General features: G+C 39.4%; 1 protein-coding gene across 1 annotated transcript in view; it reads left to right on the top strand.

Annotated features, from left to right (window-relative positions):
• Tmtc2 (transmembrane O-mannosyltransferase targeting cadherins 2) overlaps positions 1-8,563 on the top strand; it is a 356,378-nt gene extending 347,815 nt beyond the window's left edge. The window contains exon 12 of the mRNA XM_051206397.1: positions 8,369-8,563. Coding sequence (XP_051062354.1) covers positions 8,369-8,548 — 180 coding nt within the window. The 3' untranslated portion in view covers positions 8,549-8,563. The remainder of the gene's footprint in view (positions 1-8,368) is intronic.
• Positions 8,564-19,205: the final 10,642 nt, after the last annotated feature.

Genomic DNA, 19,205 nt, shown 5'->3' with positions numbered 1-19,205 from the left:
AAATAATTTTGTATTTCTTAAATAGCTGAATAGTAAAATTCCTTTTGGGAAAATACAGTACATTTTTGCTGTCCTTTCATTGTTTGATGGACATCTGGGCTATTTCCATCGGTGGCCATTGTGAATAGAGCAGAAATGAACATGGACAACAAAGTATCTGTACTAGCATATAGAGTCCTTTGGGTATATGACCAAAGATGATCAATGTGGATCATACAGTGTAACCATTTCTAGGTTTTTGAAGAACTGCCACACTGGTTTCCAGTGGATATAGCAGATTGCTCCCTTCCTCTGAGTAAGCATTCTCTTTGCACATTTGTCATTTGATTTGGTTTGGCTTGGTCTTGTTTTTGGTTTTTAGCTTAGCCATTCTGACCAGAGTATGACAAAATCTCTAAGTAGTTTTAATCTTCATTTCCTTGATAGCTAAGGATATTGAACAACAACCAAAAAAAAATGTTTCCTAACCATTTGTATTTTATCTTTTAAGAATCATTTAATTTGGTTGTATGTTTCCTTGACATTTAGGGTTCTTTTTGTTCTTTGTAGACTCTAGAATGAACTTTCTGTTAGATGTATAGCTGGCAAAGATTCTATAGGCTGTATATTCAATTGAATGATGTTTTCCTTTGTGCTGAAGCTCTTTAGTATCATAAAGTGCCATTTGTTAATTGTTGTTCATAATACCCACACTATTGGGACCGTGTTCAGAACATTCTTTCTGTACTGGGTTCAACCATATTCCCTACTTTCTTTTCTATCAGATTCAGGGCATTTGGTCTTGTTGTTTTGTTTTGTTTTTCAAGACAGGGTCTCTCAGTGTAATAGCCCTGGCTGTCCTGAAGCCCACTTTGTAGCCCAGGTTGGCCTTGAACTCCCAGAAACCCACCTGGCTCTACCTCCTGAGTGCTGGGTATGGAGGCATGTGCTGCCGCCACCCGGCTGGTATTGGATCTTATGTTGATATCCTTGATACAGTTGAAGTTGTGTTTTGTACAGTATAAGGAGAAGGTTCAGTTTTATTATTCCACATTTAACTATCCAGTTTGACAAGCACCATTTGTTGAAGATGCCGTCTTTTTGTCACCGAGTGCTGTTGAACTCTTTACATGTCAGCAATGCCCCTACCAGGCACCCAAAGACTAGGAAAAAAAAAAGCCAAATGCCAGGATTTCATTACCTCTTTTGGAATTACTCTCTGTTAAGATCCCATAGACCCTGAAGCATCACAGGTTATTGCCAGTGCTTTTGGTTACCTCCCAAGACTTGACAAAGACCCCCTTTATTGAATATACTACATACTTGGTTTATAAAACATGGAGAACTCAAGCTTGTACTCACTTGGGAACTTCATCCGTACTGTATAGCTTTCATGGTCTGGAATGTCCTGTACATACTGCTGAGAAGAAATATAACCATCAGTCTTACCCAGCTGTGGTGAATGCTTAAGAATTCCAATAACAAATAATCTGAAAATGTATGCCTATTTGTGCAGTAGTGGCATGAACACCATGTGAGTAACCAACTATTTTCTGACTGAATTGAAAGCCTGATCCACAAGATGAAACACATACCCATACCAAGCATCATTGGCAGACCATAAACCATATCTAGACATCCCATAGACCCTACATTAGAATCTGCTACTATTATGCTAAATGCACATATTATTAAATAAACCCCTAATGACTTATTACACCCATAAAATAGCACAACTTTCAACCCTTCATCAGAAAAACTGTTGGGAATAGTTGATTACCACAGATACCAACAATGGATCAAGGTGCAAAGAATGAGAGGCCATTAATGACCTATCTATGTCACATCTCTTCATTCCAAAGCTAAGGGGTAATTACAGAATAGGGGACATAAAGACTATAAAATTTAGAGATGGGTGACTATATTAGTGCAGTTGCACACATGGCCTCATAGCAAGCATGTACAAGACCTGTGCAAATTCAAGCCAGATAAGAATCCTAACACAGAGAATGGAGGACAGCACAAACTTCTGTGGCATATAGGGCCATCAATTGTACTTACACGGTTCTGTTTGTTATGACCTTAGAATGTTTTATATACTCAAAATAATTTAAAAAAAAAAAGCTTAAGGCTGACTCATCTTTGATTCTACCACCCATTATTTATTCATATTTTTCGGTCAAAATAATTGCATAGTATAGAATTAAAGAAAAAGTGTACCACGCTGGAAGAAAGGAAAATAGATGTGTGTTTCCCTTGTGGGGTTGTTGTTGTTGTTGTTGTTGTTGTTATTGTTTTGTTTTGTTTTGGTGGTTTTTTGTTTTGTTTTGTTTTGGTTTTTGTTTGTTTTTGTTTTAGTGTTTGGTTTGTTTTTTGTTTATTTGTTTTGGGTTTTTTGTTTTGTTTTGTTTTTTTGCTAGTAGTTGTTAGCATGGAATCCAAAGCCTCACATAGGCTAGGCAAACACTCTACTATTGACTTATACCCCTAACCTCCAAGGGAAAAGAAGTTAAGAGCAATTTTAAGGTCAAGTTACCAAAATTTAACAGTTGAGATATGCCTGTGTACATAGTAGTAGGGAATCGAGGATGATGTATCTAGGATTCTGCTTTTATATTAGACCATTAAGCATACCAGTTGGGCAAAACCAGGAAGAATAATATCTCCTGTATCTGGTATCATTTCAGTCCACATTAAGCTTTTCAGCAAGACCTATATTAAAATCATCTGTAATTTTTTATTAAATATCTGCTAAATATACATAAAAGCTTATGCAAGAATTCTCTGTCCATGTGTTTCATAATGTTTATTACAATAATTGGCTGAGTAAGCAATTTCAGCCTAATGCATTTGAATGGCATCATTAAGTTATTTGGTAACTATTTGAAAAAGGAGCAAGAATCCATGAATAACTTTCAGTATGTAAATTTGTTTGTTTGCAGATTATATTGAAAAGGAAATATGAAGGCAGGTGTCTTGGAAATATAGACATTCCTTCATCGCATAGTATATGGGTTAGGAGGAGGAAGTCATGCTGATGCCAGGGTTTCTCCCTCAAATGCTGTCTAGTTCACACAGCAGTAAACATACAAATTACAGTTTTAGCAACATGAGCAGATTCTTTGGAAATGAATCATTGAAACAGATAGAAATAAAAGCATTTAATAGCTGGAAATGTTGGGTACTCCCATAGTTTCTCCTGTGAGAAGGGAGTTAGCCTCAGGGTGTAAGGGAATACATACTGCCTAGCCTTTTCCTTCCTCTGGACCCTCCGAGGCCTCCCCAGTCTTGTACACCTTAGTCTTTTCCCCAAGAGAATCCAGAAATCTCAATTCTGTACACACTTATGTCACCAGGACTCTTCCTTCACGAGTTTCTTTCCAACATGATGAGACATGCTGATGATAGAAAAACAAAAATTACCTCATGCTCCCAAGCACCCTTTGAATTTTCGAGGATCTCAAGGCTATAGTTAGACCTCCATAATCTTTGTGTCTTTGTTCCATGCTACCTCAGCAGATGTCCATCATCTTAACTTCCTTCACCAACATTAGAGAATGAAAGACCACAGTAAAATAATGGCACAACTCTCTAGAGACTTGAGAAAGATGTCCGATGCTGCCTCCACATGGCAGCCAGCTATCCCATTTGATAGAAAGCATCTGCCCGCTTCAAGGAAGCTTTCCCAAGATCTGGTCCTCTGTTCTAGCTTGTGAAGAAGGAGGTGGCCTCATTTGTTGTATTAAGCCAGGAGCCGTGTGTTAAACAGGGTTGTAAGCTGCTGCCTGCCATGGTTAACATGCTGAAAAATTCATCGGCTGTATTGAATGAAGACCATGTGTGTGAGGGCAGACATTGGCACTTGGGGTTGTGTGTCTCATCCCCAAGCCATGAGTTTCAGCCGGCAGAGCGCAGAGCTGCCAGTGTGTAGTAAGGTGGACTGCCACCCGAAATTCTTGCATTTGTTTCCACAACCGAAGAGGCTTGCAGGCTGTTTAGACATCCACCACATTCTGCTTCTGTACTCTCTAGCTAGCACTGGAGCATTTACAACTCTGTGAATAAAATTTCACTTGAACATTTACGAGTAAAAGGAGAGTTCTGCTTTACAAGGGGATAGATACATGATCTGATAGACTTTGTTCTTAAGGGGTAGACCACTCCTAAGCGATTCCTTTGTAAGTGTTGTAAAATGATAGCATCTTTGATCCAGAAATGACCTTGACGACAGTGCTCCTAGCATGTTCATGGAACTAAAAGAACGCGAGGATCTCGTTAAAATTCACATTCTGACTCCATAGGTGGGGCCAGCAGTTCTGGTTGTCTGTCCAGCACTGAAGTGCTTCCCAGATGACTCTTGAACTCAGTTGCATGGCCAGAAGACTAGTAGTTCCTCAGGACATTGAGCATGCAATAAGCCACAGCAGCCCACCACACAGGAAGGAGACGCATGACAGGCTTGCGAAAATAAACCGCTTGTCCTTGTTATTTATATGCTTTTAGCAAAGACTTAAGATTATTTATGACCAAATCACAGTTGACACTTTCAAAGTAGTTACTTAGGTGCCAGTGTCCATTACTTCAGTCACGTTTTACCATTTACTCAGGAATGTAGTGTTGCAGTATATTACACAGGTTTTTTAATTTCCGAAGCAGCTTCCCTATTGAAGTAGGTATTTATATCCATGATAAAATGTTATGATTAGAAGTAAATATGTGATCTTTTAAACTATGGGTATCCTTAAGTATGCACATAGCTAGTTTACAGATCTTTTTGCTCTTTGAGGAAAGCAACTAACATATAAAAATGACTTTCCTTGACCTACCATAACACACCAACTACATGATATAGATTTATGGTTATTTTTTATTTCATGAAAAACATGCTATGATGTGAAATACCAAGTTCTAAAATCACCATTGTAATTAGCATTCAGAAATCATTCATCAAACAGATTTAGCTCCCTTATTGTGTTTTCTGAGAATAATATTAAATACTAATATGTACCCATCAGCTTATGGTAGGAAGATAATTCCTAAGGACAGAAGAAACCCCTGGGCTGTAGTTTAGAAACAATAATACAGTATATATATGTGTGTAGCTTGGGTCATGTACATCCCAAAAGGTTGCCATTTCTGTCTCTTAAGAGGAACACCTTCAAAAAGACTGGGAAGGGAATGCAGACACAAGCAGTCGGGGGCCCCCAGGGTGTGTTGTTCAGGGACACTCAGGAAGAGATCTGGGTTTGAAACTCTGAAGGGATAAGGTAGAGTGAGCAGGGGAAGGGGGGGGCATTGTGATTTTATTCTCATCTAATCTAGTACGCAGATAAAGGGAATACTTCTGTCATCACACTTGGACAAGAATTGAGGTCCCAAGACCACACCCAGCTTGTCCAGATGTGCATTTCTGTATGAGAGAGCTGGCCTGTGAACTAAACTGTCAGAATACATAATCCCCGAGTGTTTCCTATAATCCCCCTGTGTTGCCATTTGAGGCATGCACACTGTAGATAGGGACACATTGCTAACACTGCAGAAATACGGATGGTCCCACAGCCATCTGGTTTCTTTTCAGCCCAGTGCTTGGGTTGCTTCTACTTCTGGTTAACAAGAAGCAGCTTCCAACAGTGATTCTCCCAGCCTATTTTAGCATCTCTAGTATTTTGGGCTGTGGAATGCATGCATACTAAAGTGTAGTAGCTATTTATTGATAGTCATGTCAAGCACTGTGAGGAGACAGAATTCAGAGATGTATTCAGGTGTCGAGGAGCTTGAGATGATAACAGTGGTGTGATAACAAAATTCCTCTAGAAGATGAAGTAGGTGGGGTTTTTTGGTTTCCAGTGTAGACCTTTATGCTGCCATGTAATTTAGAGCTGGGTGTACTTGAATTGGTCTTAAAATTAGAGAGTGACCATATTTTTCTTCACAAATATGAAGTCATCCTAACCAAAAGGTTGGTGAAAGTCAGGCATAGCTTATTTTTGTGATATTATTTTTGGAAAGGAAAAGAAGAATGTAGAAAAGCTTGAAAGTAATGGCTAGTAGTTTAGAATTTAGGAGAATATGATGTATAAACAGAGATATTATCTAGCCAGTGAAGCCAAAATTATGAAAATTACCAAGAAGCATATGACAGACTAGGGAAAATAACCATGACATTTGTAGAGTATCTACCTTGCGACTATATTCTACCATATGGATATTTTTTTACTGTTTTCATGTATTTCTAACAAAAATAAAAAATTGGGGTACAGGGCCATTAGCCACTTCACCAATATCACAGTGGTTAAGCAAGATCTCAACCCAGATCTCTTCTAACCGAAATCTCATTGTAGTTTCTTCCCTTTATTTGCTCTTAGCTGCTCTACTCTCCCAGCACTGATTTGGTTTAGACATAATTGTTTTCACTGTAAACAGTAGGGTCAAATGAATTCAACTTAAAAAAATGCATGCATTGTAAAAATACTAAATCATAAAATGTTTGGAAATTATCTTTGGCTTCTGCACAGTGAAGGACAATTAATGGTTGACACTATCTTCAGAATGAATGCACAGTCATAGCATATAAACATTATTTATCTGATATTTGAAATATGCATTTATGTAGCTGCCAGAAAGTTTGCTTTCCATTAGCAAGAACTTCCTAATGATACAAACAGGGAAGCAGTCTCTATATTTGTAGATAGCAAGCAAAATATTTTCTCCAATACTATATACTTTCATTAGCAGATATCTGAGAAGTTGGACACATATACACACAAATCTTTGCAGTAAACTATGGATACCATAATCTTTGTTTTTTAAAAATTCTTACCAGTTTTTTATATTTCACTTGCCACGGTATAACCATTACTTAAGATATATTTTTTCTTCCATAAATACTTTTCAACAAGTTATAAAAAATGGATTTTTTTAAAATTCATAATTTTTTTAGAAATTTATATCAACATTCACCATTAGAAAACTCAATTTAAAAATTTCAAATGTAACATCCTTATCTTGGGAAATATTTTAGTTTAGGTTTGGGAAAGATATTCAATTTAAATTTAGGGTTTTTTTTTATTTGTTTGTTTGTTTTCAGGGCTTCTACTCTGAAAATATCAGTAAATCTCATAGATGAATGTTTACACGTAGAAAGCCTAGAATATGGCCAAGAATATGGACAGTATGGACATAGGTTCTTCACTTTTCACTCATTTTCCTGACTCATCCTTGGAGTATATTTTTGGCTGGTTTGCTTTGCTTTTATGTTGAGGTGCTGGGACTTGAACCTAGAGTTTCAAGCATGCCAGGCAAGCATTCTGTTACTAACCTATATCTGAGGATTCTTCAGAAGATCATTTCTTTCTAAAACTGCATTTATTTAAATTTGTTTATTTTTAAATGGAGCCTACAGCTCTCACAATGTAGCCAAGATGTGATATTTTGTTTGTGCTCTAAGAAATTAGAGAAGCAGAACAGCCACCCACTAGTTCTTACTGCTACTGAATCCTCAGACACAGGGGGAGATCGTGTCCCTAAGGATCCTCAAGCTGAATGCATGATCCTGTCTTTAGGAATCCTCAGACTGAATGCATTGAGCTCGTGTCTCCTCCCACCCTATAGTCTTCTCTCTGCCCAGCCATATCACTCCTGTCTCCACCTCCCAAGCACTGGGATTAAAGGCCTGTAACTCCGAAGTACTAGAATTGAAGGTGCTGGCCACCACTGTCTGGCTCCTATAGCTAACTAGTGGCTAACTCCACACTCTGATATTTAGACAAGCTTTATTTGTTAATGTGCAAGCAAAGTACCAGCACACCAAGGACATCCACCAACTCTTTACAGGGATGAGGGGATACACCATCATGACCTCATAACATCGAAAGTCTTTTCTTTTTCTTTTTTCTTTTTCCCAAAAATCAGTCTGACTAGGTTATTCAGTGTTTTTATGTTACCTATGCTTTGCTATTAAAGAAACAAAACAAAACAAAAAACAAAAACAAAAAAAATGATGCTTTTCCTAATTGCCTGTCCAGCTTTTTGGAGATGTATATTCTTCCTGTCTCTATTTATTCATTCGTTTGTTTGTTTGGTTGTTTGGTTGGTTGGTTGTTTTCAGACAGGGCTTCTCCGTGGTTTTGGAGCCTGTCCTGGAACTCACTCTTGTAGACCAGGCTGGTCTCGAACTCACAGAGATCCACCTGCCTCTGCTTCCCAAGTGCTGGGAGTAAAGGCGTGCGTGGCCATCACCACCCAGCCCTGTCTCTCTTGGTATAAGTTGGAAAATTGCTTCCTTCTGATGCCCCTGTAAATGGGGCTCACTGCATGAGCCCCTTGTCTTCCCTGAAGGAAATCTTGAAATGGCCTTTTTTTTCACTCACCGCCTCTGTTTTTGTTACAGTACCCAGCTGCCCTCATGAACCTGGGAGCCATTCTTCACCTCAATGGCCGGCTCCAGAAGGCTGAGGCCAACTACTTGAGGGCTCTGCGACTCAAGCCAGACGATGCCATCACTCAGTCCAATCTCCGCAAGCTATGGAACATCATGGAAAAACAAGGTTTGAAGACCTCCAAAACCTGACCCATGAGGACTGATCTTCTCCTATGCTTGTCAAAGCTGACTTTGTTAACGGACAGAACTTCCCAGCAGTGCTGTGATAAATGTTCAAGGCAGACTTCAAGCCCAGGACAGAGGTCGTCACGGTTGCTGCCACTGTTGGGAGAATCAATCCACTTTGCTTTGGGCATAGCCCTTAACACCAAAAAGGGGAACATTGAAAACCTCCTGGTGGATGTTAATTGTTACATTGTTACCTGTAGACTGTACTGGCATTCTTAGAAGGGAGAGAAAATCTCAGTTGCAGAGGTTGTTGGCTTTTGAAAGAGAATCGTGAAACTATATCGTTCCTTAAACACTGTGAGAGGAAGTCAGAGAGCCCACCCAGCCACAGTGAACTCTTAAGGTTAAGTGTGAACAGGGGATGAGTAAAGCATAGTGTGAATCCCAGTGGGCCTCTGGTTGTCCTTACTCTGCTGTCTTCCCTCTCCGGGACAGCCTGCATATTGATTTCTGAAGCTTATCAAATTCCGGTTTTCACGTTGTGTCAGAATCCGCAGTCGTTCCTTTTTCGTTCACGTAAACACATTATGGTCTGACTAACCTAGGCTTCCTTCCCACTGTTGAACTTTGGTTTGTTGTGTCTCCGAAAGAACACCACGGTGGGTGGGGGTGGGGGGGTCAAGCTCTCAGCAGGTGACATGAGAGGGCCTGGGGAGGCCTTTGGTGTGTGTCCCGGTTATTTTCATTTTGATGTTGGTTGGCAGTATTTCCTCCAAAACTGTTGAGTGGATGTCACTGTATTCTTCATTCCTTTGCAATTACCATTTACAGTGTCTGTTACTGGTTAATGCACATGCTCACTGAGGCCGAAACAAAGGGACACTGTGAGTGTTCCAGTCCTGGTACCTGATAGTGACTATATAAGGCAAAGTCCTTGGTGCTTCCTTAGACAGTGGTGGTCATCGTGAGTCAGTGAAGGTTGAGTACAGACAGAAGAAGAGTTGGTTTCAATGATTCTGTGTTTTGGAAAGAGCTGGTGTAAAATGCCCATCAATTCCTAACAGATGCCTAAACAGCAATATAGTTAAGTCCTTTTAGATTACCTTATTTCATTCTTTCTGAAAAACGTCACAAATAAATTATTTTGAGATGCCATGGAGGTAAGCATCAGCCTGCATTTATCTTTGTCTTCTGCCGAATGTTTTTCTCATTCGAAAGGTATTTTCCAATAGAAAACTGAGTATTTTATTTCCTTAACGACTATTAGGTGTTTCAATGACCACTTTATAAGTTAAAAACTATAAAATGAAACAAAAAATTTTTTGCTTGTTCATAAAATTTGCTACTAAAAGTTAAATTCCTGGAATACTAGTTCATTAGCAACTTCTTTGTAGAGAAATTAACTATTGTATACCCTACATATTTATTTATTTATTATCCATCATAGCAAAATAGCAACAACAAAAAAAGGATTTGTTAAGCCAGTTTTTTCACAACTAAAATTTAGCATTTTCTCCTTCCCTTTTATAATTTATGTATACATACATATATGATCAGTGATTTTATTAAAGGGAAACTGGACTTGCAAAAAGTACTATGTTTTTTCCCTATATTATACATTGTGTCATGTACCTGAATACAGTGGGTAAAGAATTTGTAGTGGTCCTATGACATTAGTCTCTCTGTGAGAAGGACAAATGTAGTGGGAGTTTTTGATGAGATTCATGAGAAGATCCTCTATAATGTGTATAATATTTTGTAAACATTTCACTGAAGGACCAGAAGTTGAATTATAACTAAATCACTATGTTGTCAGAATAATATTTAGCATTAACAACAGCAAACCCCTGATCAACCAAAATAGTGGGTTGAAGTATACATTCCGTTTTCTAATGCATTGGCAATTAGGATGAAAGGAAGAAAAAAGAATTTAATATAAGGCTATAAAGATAAATTCAGTGTGTCTAACATTTATTTATTTAAATAGTTGTTGTGGCATTCTAGTCTTTACATTTTATATCTTTATTGTTACTGTTTCTTTTTCCAACAATTGGTTCCTGTAGGGTCACTGAATACACAGTAGCCACACTTCACAGGACTCAGCTTCCAAGTGGTGTCAATAATTGGGCCTGCATCATAAAATGCATGGATCTTTAATACCTACATGTCTCCGACACTTTTCACTACAGGGCTGGACGTAGTAACTGACCGACTCGGGGAGGGAAGGGGTTGGGTTGTTAGAACATGATCAAAATGACTCTGCTCAGGGATTTATGGGGGGAATCATTGCAGACAGTGCTAAAAACAGAGAGCACAAGACAAGTTTACTAAATTAAAATTTTATTTTTTGAAAAACTGTTATTTGTATAAATTATCAAGATTTGTAGGCTTTCCTTTTGTAGAAATAATTGTTTTATGTGCCAGAGAATTTCCATTTTGTTTTGAACAATAAAGCATTGATAACAAATGGCATTGTGTATCCCTCCTTCAGAAGCCTTCCATTTCAAGAGCACTTAAACTCTGACAGTCCTTGTTGGGTTTTGTGTGAGACAAGATCTCACAAAGTTCCCAAGGTTGATCTTAAGCTTGAAGCAGTTATTTTCCCTCAACCTCCCAAGGGGCTTGCGCCGCCACACTTATCTTTTAAAGATTCATTCATGTTCTAGTCTGTGTGCATGTATGTGCGAAGCATTATGTGCATGCAAGCACGGGTGCCTTCAGTCTACAGGTGTTGTATCACCAAGAACTGTACTTAAGGCATTAGCCCCAATAGCTGGGACTCAAACTCAGGGCCTCTGAAAGAGTAATAGGGCACTGGTTACTTTTCTGTTGTTCTGATAAAACATTGTGACCAAGGCAACCTAAGGGAGAGAGTATTTCTTTTGACTTCTGGTTCCATGGGGATAAATGCCATGGTGGTGAATGGAATGACAGTGGCAAGAAGGGAAATGTTGAGAGCTCGCCTCTTAAAACACAAACAGGAAGCAGAGAGGGAGAGAGCACCAGAAATGGCAAGAGGGTTAGAAACTTCAAAGCCTTCCTCCAGTGATGTCCTTCTGCATCAAGTTTGCATCCCCTAGCCCTGTCCAAACAGCGCCGTCTACTGTGGACTCAGTGTTCAAATGTGTATGCCCAGGGAGGACATTCTCATCCAAACCATGATAAGCCAGATGCACTATTAATCACTGAGCAATCTCTCTAGCCCCTAAGATGTTCATCATACATTTATACATTTTGGAATTTTTAGGTAATAGAAGAAGGGTTAAAAAGAGTCAAATTTAAGCATCAAAGATACATACATGCATACATACATACACACACACACACAAACACATACCATATAATCAATAATTTCTAGTAATAATAAATGACCTAGCTTTATGTGTTCAGAAAAGATGACAATATTTGTTTTGTTTTGGTTAATGGAGTATGACAAAAAAACAAAACAAAACAAAAAAAAAAAACAAGAACCATTGGAAAGAGAATTCATTCTATCAGTTAAATCATTGGGTTAAAAAAAAATGGCCGTAGTGAGAAGCCTGGTTATCCAGGTCTTGTCTTTTGCAAAAGTACAACCCTATTCTGCTAAGAAGTGTAGGTACAGCACACTCAAGCATCAATGGTAAGGAGCTTTGAGGTGACCAAGGGCCAACAAGCAGAGGATTGTGGTCTTGTTGAACATGTTATTCCATCTACAGCAGCATGGATGTATATAAACTATTTCCTGCAGTATCATCTGATGAGTCTTGTTCTGGAAAGCACTGTGTGCTGAGCATCCAATGGATATGTGGGGCAGTAGTTTTTACAGCTCAGGAAACTGCATGAGTGGTGTCAATCATCTCTCAGCAATTAGCTTGCCCAGTGTCACTACCCTCACAAGCAGCAAGCCTGTCCCAAGTTGTTCCATGTTTCTGTCGATAATTTTCTGCACTCGGGCACTGTATCAAAACTGGTACTCAGATTCTCCAGCTCTTGGCTTTCTCCTAGCTATTTCGTTGCCTTTCATAATACCACTGTCGCTGAAGATGACTGTGAGGATTAAAAGACGTAACAAAAGGACAGTATCGTGGCAATGAGTTGTGAGAATTCAGTGATCAGTAACTGGCACCACTTAATTTCTGCCCCAGGAATAGAAGGCTTACAAGTTAAACAGTGTTAGATTCCCCAAACTAGTTAGTAGCTTCATTCAAATGGCTATAAAACACTGGATTGCTAAGAGGTCTTTCCTTAGTAAATGGCATAACTGCACAATTGATTTTAGTCTCAACATCAGTTCATCTGTACTGAAAAGCTACTGGAGGCACAGACCATGTCTCTCTTCTGACATTGTTTCTCCAGCCCAGCACATTATTGCTGAGTAGAAGACCATAAAATACATAAATGAAAATCCCATCTAATTACTCAAGCTACTTGATACCTTTTGAAAGCTCACCTTGTAAAGCGTTCTGATGTAGGCAATAAATGATTCTCCATTTGTTTTCTACCAGGGTGATGACAGTTTTCACATAGTATATGTTTCCAGTGAAAAGAAAGGAAATACATTAAGTCTTGACTACTCTTCCTAATGCAAGGGAAGAAATGGTTTCTGTGGGTAGTTAATGTGTTAGAATAGTGGCAGCTCATTTGTATACACCTTTAGAATATGGTTTTTCACTTAAACACTATAGTGCTGTAACAATCCGGTAGTATAGCATTTGCATCCTACCGTTTAAAAAATTAATGAAGGAAAATTTCTAGGAAAAGAGGTTATGCATGTGTGGGCTATGATACTTTAAGGAGAGAGGGTTGAATTGCAATGCAACTTGCTAATTTATGCTTTTTTTGCAAGGCAAAGGAGAAGCAAGTGTTCGGGGACTTTATCTTGCTTTGTCATTTTGGGTGGTCTTCCTGCAGAATGCAGACAAGCCCTTGAGCCAGTTTTCAGTCTGTCTGCCCCTCAATCCCATACTGGCCTTGGGCTCTTGCTGCTAGAGGCTTGAGCTACATCCTACCCCACCCGAATCTCTTCCCCCAGAGTACTAGTGGGATTTCAGTTCCCTGTGAACTTCCTGAAATTCCTATAAAGCTTTCTTCTTGGTTTCTCAGACCTTCCTTCCACTTCCTACAACTGACTTCTGGCGTTCCGTGTTATTTAATTTTTTTTTCTCTAGAAAAGGATTTTACGTGTCAGGAAAACCTTAAGTGAAAAAGCTACACACACACACACACACACACACACACACAAACCAGATAATGAATGTGATAAGTTTGTTAGCACTGATCCCAAGCTAAGAAGGTTAGGAAATATTTAAAATGTGATCTGGCACAAGTTTCTTGGGGTGGCACGCATTGGCCATATATACATTTCTGACAGAGCTGGGAGACAGCACTAGAGAAGTTTACTTGCCCTATCATCTACCACGTCTGCATTGCTGCTGATGTAGAGAGACTGCAGGACAAAGATGGGGATGAACCACACAACTGTAGCTGAAGCTGGAGTGTTAAACCTGTTTAATTCTAGACTAGAGCTGGCTATCCAATCTGACTGGTAATACATTTGTCTCCTACCTCTGTTGCATCTGACAGGCATATCACTCAACTCAAGATAAAGCTGTCCGTTAATACAGAGAGGGTAGGGTCTGTTTTTCAAGTAGTAGTTCAAGACTTGTAATAATTATCATGGTGTCCCATTTCCATCCTAGAACCCTCATAGTAACTAACTCGACTGAGAATTTTCTCTGTGCAAATTTGAGCACCTAGTGATCGTAATTTTCAATATGTACTGGGAGAGAAACCAAACAGTTTTACTCAAAATAAATAAATAAATAAATAAATAAATAAATAAATAAATACTCAAAGCAGCACAAATGAATTAAAATATCTTGTCATCTCTGGACACATCTGTCATGCTCTCATGTAATGTAGTATAAAGCCAGAAGATCAGGAACTGATACAGAAGGGAATAGAGGAGTGGATGATGTGTGTTGGTGGGGTTTGGGGGGGGATGGGGGTGGATGTGCAAAATGGCTACTTTTGATTTTAACCCTGGGGTCATTTCCTTTCTGTAGTCTCATTTCGCAATTAATGACACCTCTCGCTCTAATTTTAGTTCTTTAAAACCCCTACTTTTAAATAAATAGGACCAATTGAAAAATCTTGGTATATTTCATTTACTTTATCCCTTTTTTTTCTTTCAAATACTTTGTGATAACCTGTATGTGGACATTTTGTTTTTCTTTGCAATAGATTATATTCTACTTTGCCTATTCTATACTAATAATAATTCATGAACGCTCACTAAAATTCAGTTTCAAAGGCCTGTGTTTTGCTGGAAAGGCTGAGTTGGTGATGTTATAGTAAAGCAAGCATCATCCTTGCTTATCATCACCAGGACCCAATACGCCTTTAACAATAACAACAGAAATGGGTGGACTGGCTGTAGAGGTTGTCCTGGGCCTTCATTTATGTGCAGAAACGCTTGTATCCAAACACGGACGAATACATGCACACAGAGCAAAGCTATCCTGTGCTATCAAATATGTTTCTGGCACCTGTACCATTGTGTTATTTACTCATTCTATGCTTTGGCAGGTTGTACTATATTCTACTGCATTCCATTAAGTTGCTCTCCCAATTACCTTGATAATATTTATGAAATGCAATTTTTATAACAGTCCTTTTCTTTCTTTACCTTAGATCCAGCAGGCTTATATTCATTTAGTTAGTTTCACTTACTTGGGGCTACTTTGTTCTAATTCTTTTTTGGTGGGCCAATTATTATTTGGGATTGTATTTGTTTACAATAATTTTTTTGCTCAAGATGCAGTGACTATGAGTTGAGTTTTTCTCAGTTAGCTCCAAAAGGATGCTCTGATAATTCAGTCATATCTTCAGAGCAGGAGGCCTGGGCAGTGTACTTATGAAGACATCTTTGTTTAGAGCTGTCAGTTGACTAAGCTGGCACATGTACAATGAGTCCAGGCAGCAGGAAGTACTGACATGCTAGCCCCAATAATGCAGAGCCTGAGCTTCGCACAGCCGGTAGAAGATCTTGAAGTAGAACATTGGTTTTTAACCTTGCTGTTGCTGCGAACCCTTAATACAGTTCTTCATATTGTGGTGACCCCAACCATAACATTATTTGCATTCATACTTTATAATTGCTACTGTTATTATAAACGTCTGTGTTTTCTGATCATCTTAGTGACCCCTAAGGGGTTGCAACCCCCAAACGGAGAACCACTGACCTAGAAGGAGACCCAGAGTTTTAACTAAAGCCAGTTCTAGTCTGGAAGGATGCATAAAATGTTTATTTTGGGATAAATTTATGAGTTATCTGTAATCAGTAGAGATGGCCTCAGTAAAATGGAACAGACGGCTTTGGGGTGGATCACCCCATTGGGTGGATCACCCATTTATTAGATCCCATTCTTGTGATGGCGTAGTTGTCAGTTTCTTCTGACTGGCTTGGCGGCCATGACTCAGTCGCTGCAGAAGACAGATTCAGTGTGCGGCATTCTAGTGGCACAACCAAGCTGGGCATGATTGGTTATTTTTGAAAATCCCCTTTTGCCGTATGTTAGACTCTTCTTTGTGAAATCAAAGATTTGGGGACTATGCACAGTAGTTAGAGCTCCCTGGGAGCCAGGCAAAAATGCTCGAATCCAAGCAGTATGTCATCTTTTTTTTTATTTTTTATATTGCAAAGTGATAATGGAAAATCCATTTGTTTCCCGTCTTTGTGGTCACTAGCTCATTTCCATCCTTTCCACTGCCTGGCTTCCCTCCCTCCCTGCTGTGCACCCAACACTCATTATGTGTCTAGGAAATCTACAGCTGAACCCAGTTCCAAACTTAAGTGTCTGCACCCTTGACACACCCCCAGCTGAAACTGAGATGAAAAGAGACATCATTTGAAATGTGTTGATTAGCAGAGGCCTGGTGTAAGAGCAAAGCTTTTTGTCCTTAGATGAGCTAAATCCAGACAAATCCAAAGAAGATGGAACCAGACACTTTGGATGATGCTAGGAGCATCTTGATGCATCTTGTTAAAGCCTTTTGTTCCTGACACAACACACTGGTGCTGTGATTGGGTGGCCCTGCTTTCCTCTTCCCCTCTCCCACCATCCTCCTCATCTTCATCCTCATCCCCCTTCATCATCTCTTTTGTTCTTATTGCTTGTCAAGGGTGGGGGGTAAAAAAAAAGAGAGAGATGGGACAAACCCGTATTCGTAAGTCTTCCTCAGTATAAATTCTAAACTGCTTTTCAAGAATCTTGGATTTAAATTCATTTTGCGTCGGGAAGATCAGCCTGATCAAAAAACAGAGGTTCTCTAACACAGGAAGGAACACACAGAGACAGTGACGAAATTGAAACCACCGGGATGTTGCAATATTACCTTCCTTTGCTTTTGAGCTTTGAACCGTGGGTGGGATCTGTCCCACCCACCACAGCGTCATTGAGTGTGTTTCCTGGGATTTGGGGCTCTGGGGCCTCCACAGTTGTAAATCCAAGCCAGGAGACTGTTAGTTTCCCCCTTACAGTAAGACTTTTGTTTCACTTTTTTTCCTTCAGAGTGTTTTACCCTTTTGAAATCTCCATCTCTTTTCTATTTGGCTCTAAAGCAATGTGAGCGAGTATAGAGGGCCATGGTTACTTCTCAGTTTGTAAGTGAGGGATCAAAGGGTCATAATGACTCCCTGGCTTGACCCAATTGATATCCTAGGAGAATCAGCAACTCTAACTCAGACTGTAACAGTTTCAGTACAAAGCCAGAGGGACGTGGACATGAGCAATGTGCTCTAGGGGCTCACCTTTGAAGTAAGGATATGACCGAAAGGTGTTTCCATAGGAAAGACATTCATCCTGAACTGGAAACTAATTCCAACTATATTTTTAGGTGATGAAAAATAAAGGAGATGAGCATTACTTTGGTGTTTATTTTTAAAGGCAAGTACACAAAAATAACGTTTTTCTTAACTACTTTGTTACTGGGTTTTTTTTTTTTTGTTTGTTTGTTTTTGTTTTTGTTTGTTTTTCTGACCATACCAGAGATACAAAACCAGTTGCTTCTACTTGTTTTGCTACCCTTATTGAGGCTTTCTTTCACAGGCATGAGTTACCTGAACTTGACCTAGATTTTTGGTCAACACATATTCAATAAGATCATGAAGCTGTTTGTTGTTTGTGACTTCCATGCTCCCGTAGCCTGTAGCTCTGACAAAGGAACTCTGAAGTTCTCTCTAGACTTTCCCTTCTTTCTTTTTTCCTAGTCCAGAGGTTATGTTTCTGATATTCCAAAAAGTCATTTGCAGTGGCCTTAGTGGGCGCTTTTCATATTTGTGTGCATATGTGTACGTGTATGTACTGTGTGTATGTTATTTGTATATATGCACTGTTTTACATGAGTGTGTATGCGTATGGGTGTGGAGGTGAGTACTTAATATAGGGATGTCTTCCTATATAACTGACCATCTTATTTGCTTTTGATGGAGCTCACTGATTAGCTAGACTCCTTGGCCAAAGAGCTTTAAGGATCAGTCTGTCTCTGTCATCACCAGTGCCAGGATTCTAGACACATGTCACAAAGTCGAACTAAATGCTACAACCTGAACTCAGGACCTCATGCTCACATAGCAAGCATACTACTAAGTATCCTCTCCAGGGCTATGAGTGTGGGACTGATTTGAAAGATTTTCAGTGATGGTAGTTTTACTCAAATATATATGCCATAAAATTAAATATTGAATCACCTTACTCTTCTAATTCTCTCTGGTTGCTCAGGTCATACTAAATTTTCCATTGGTTACCTGTTGCCATGAACATTAATCTTCTACCAAACACCATGGATCTCTTCCACTGTCTAGCTTAGTCTCTAATTTGCTTTACAAAGGCCTCTCAGCCCAGACCTGTTCCATGAAAAGTGGATTTTCCAGATGTTTTCTTAAAACTTGGAAGCCTTTGGGCTAGGTTAATCCTTCATACATATTTTGGAAAACAAGAGCAGGTATTTAGGAATGGAAGTATGGCTTTTATTGAAATTCAAAATATCTGACAGGTGGGGGGTTGACCATTTCTTCATGGAGGTTGTAAGAATAGGCTGACCAGCCGCTATTCCGGCAAACTGTCTGTCTTAGCTAGGGTTTCTATTGCTGCGACCAAACAACATGACCAAACAGCAAGTTGGGGAGGAAAAGGTTTATTAGGACTACACTTCCACATTGTCATTTATCACTGAAAGAAGTCAGGACATGAACTCAAATGGCAGTATATCCCAAGTGGCTGATGTAAAGGGCACTGAAGGGAGCTGCTTACTGGCTTGCTTCACTGGCTTTCTTACCCGCTCCCACCAGCCCTGGGATGGCACCACCCACCATGGGCCAGGCCTTCCCTCGTTGATCACTAATTTAGAAAATGTCTTATAGCTGGATCTCATGGAGGCTTTTCCTCAACTGAGGCTCCTTCCTCTCTGATGACTCTAGCTTGTGTCAAGTAGACACACAAAACCAGCCAGTACACCATCCATCTATCTTCTACTCGGCCTCCAGAGACATCTACAAATATGTCTTCTGTTGTTATTAAAGGTGGTGTCACACTGAGAGTCACTCTGAGATCTTCTAAAAGGCATATCGTTTCTCAGCAGCATGCCCTAGTGTAGATAGATGTACTGAACATGTTCAAGACCAATATTCTTCCTG

This window comes from Phodopus roborovskii, unplaced genomic scaffold, assembly GCF_943737965.1.
Source record: "Phodopus roborovskii unplaced genomic scaffold, PHOROB, whole genome shotgun sequence".
Taxonomy (NCBI): domain Eukaryota; kingdom Metazoa; phylum Chordata; class Mammalia; order Rodentia; family Cricetidae; genus Phodopus; species Phodopus roborovskii.
The sequence above is the reverse complement of the archived record's forward strand: the minus strand, read 5'-3'. Positions and strand labels throughout refer to the sequence as shown.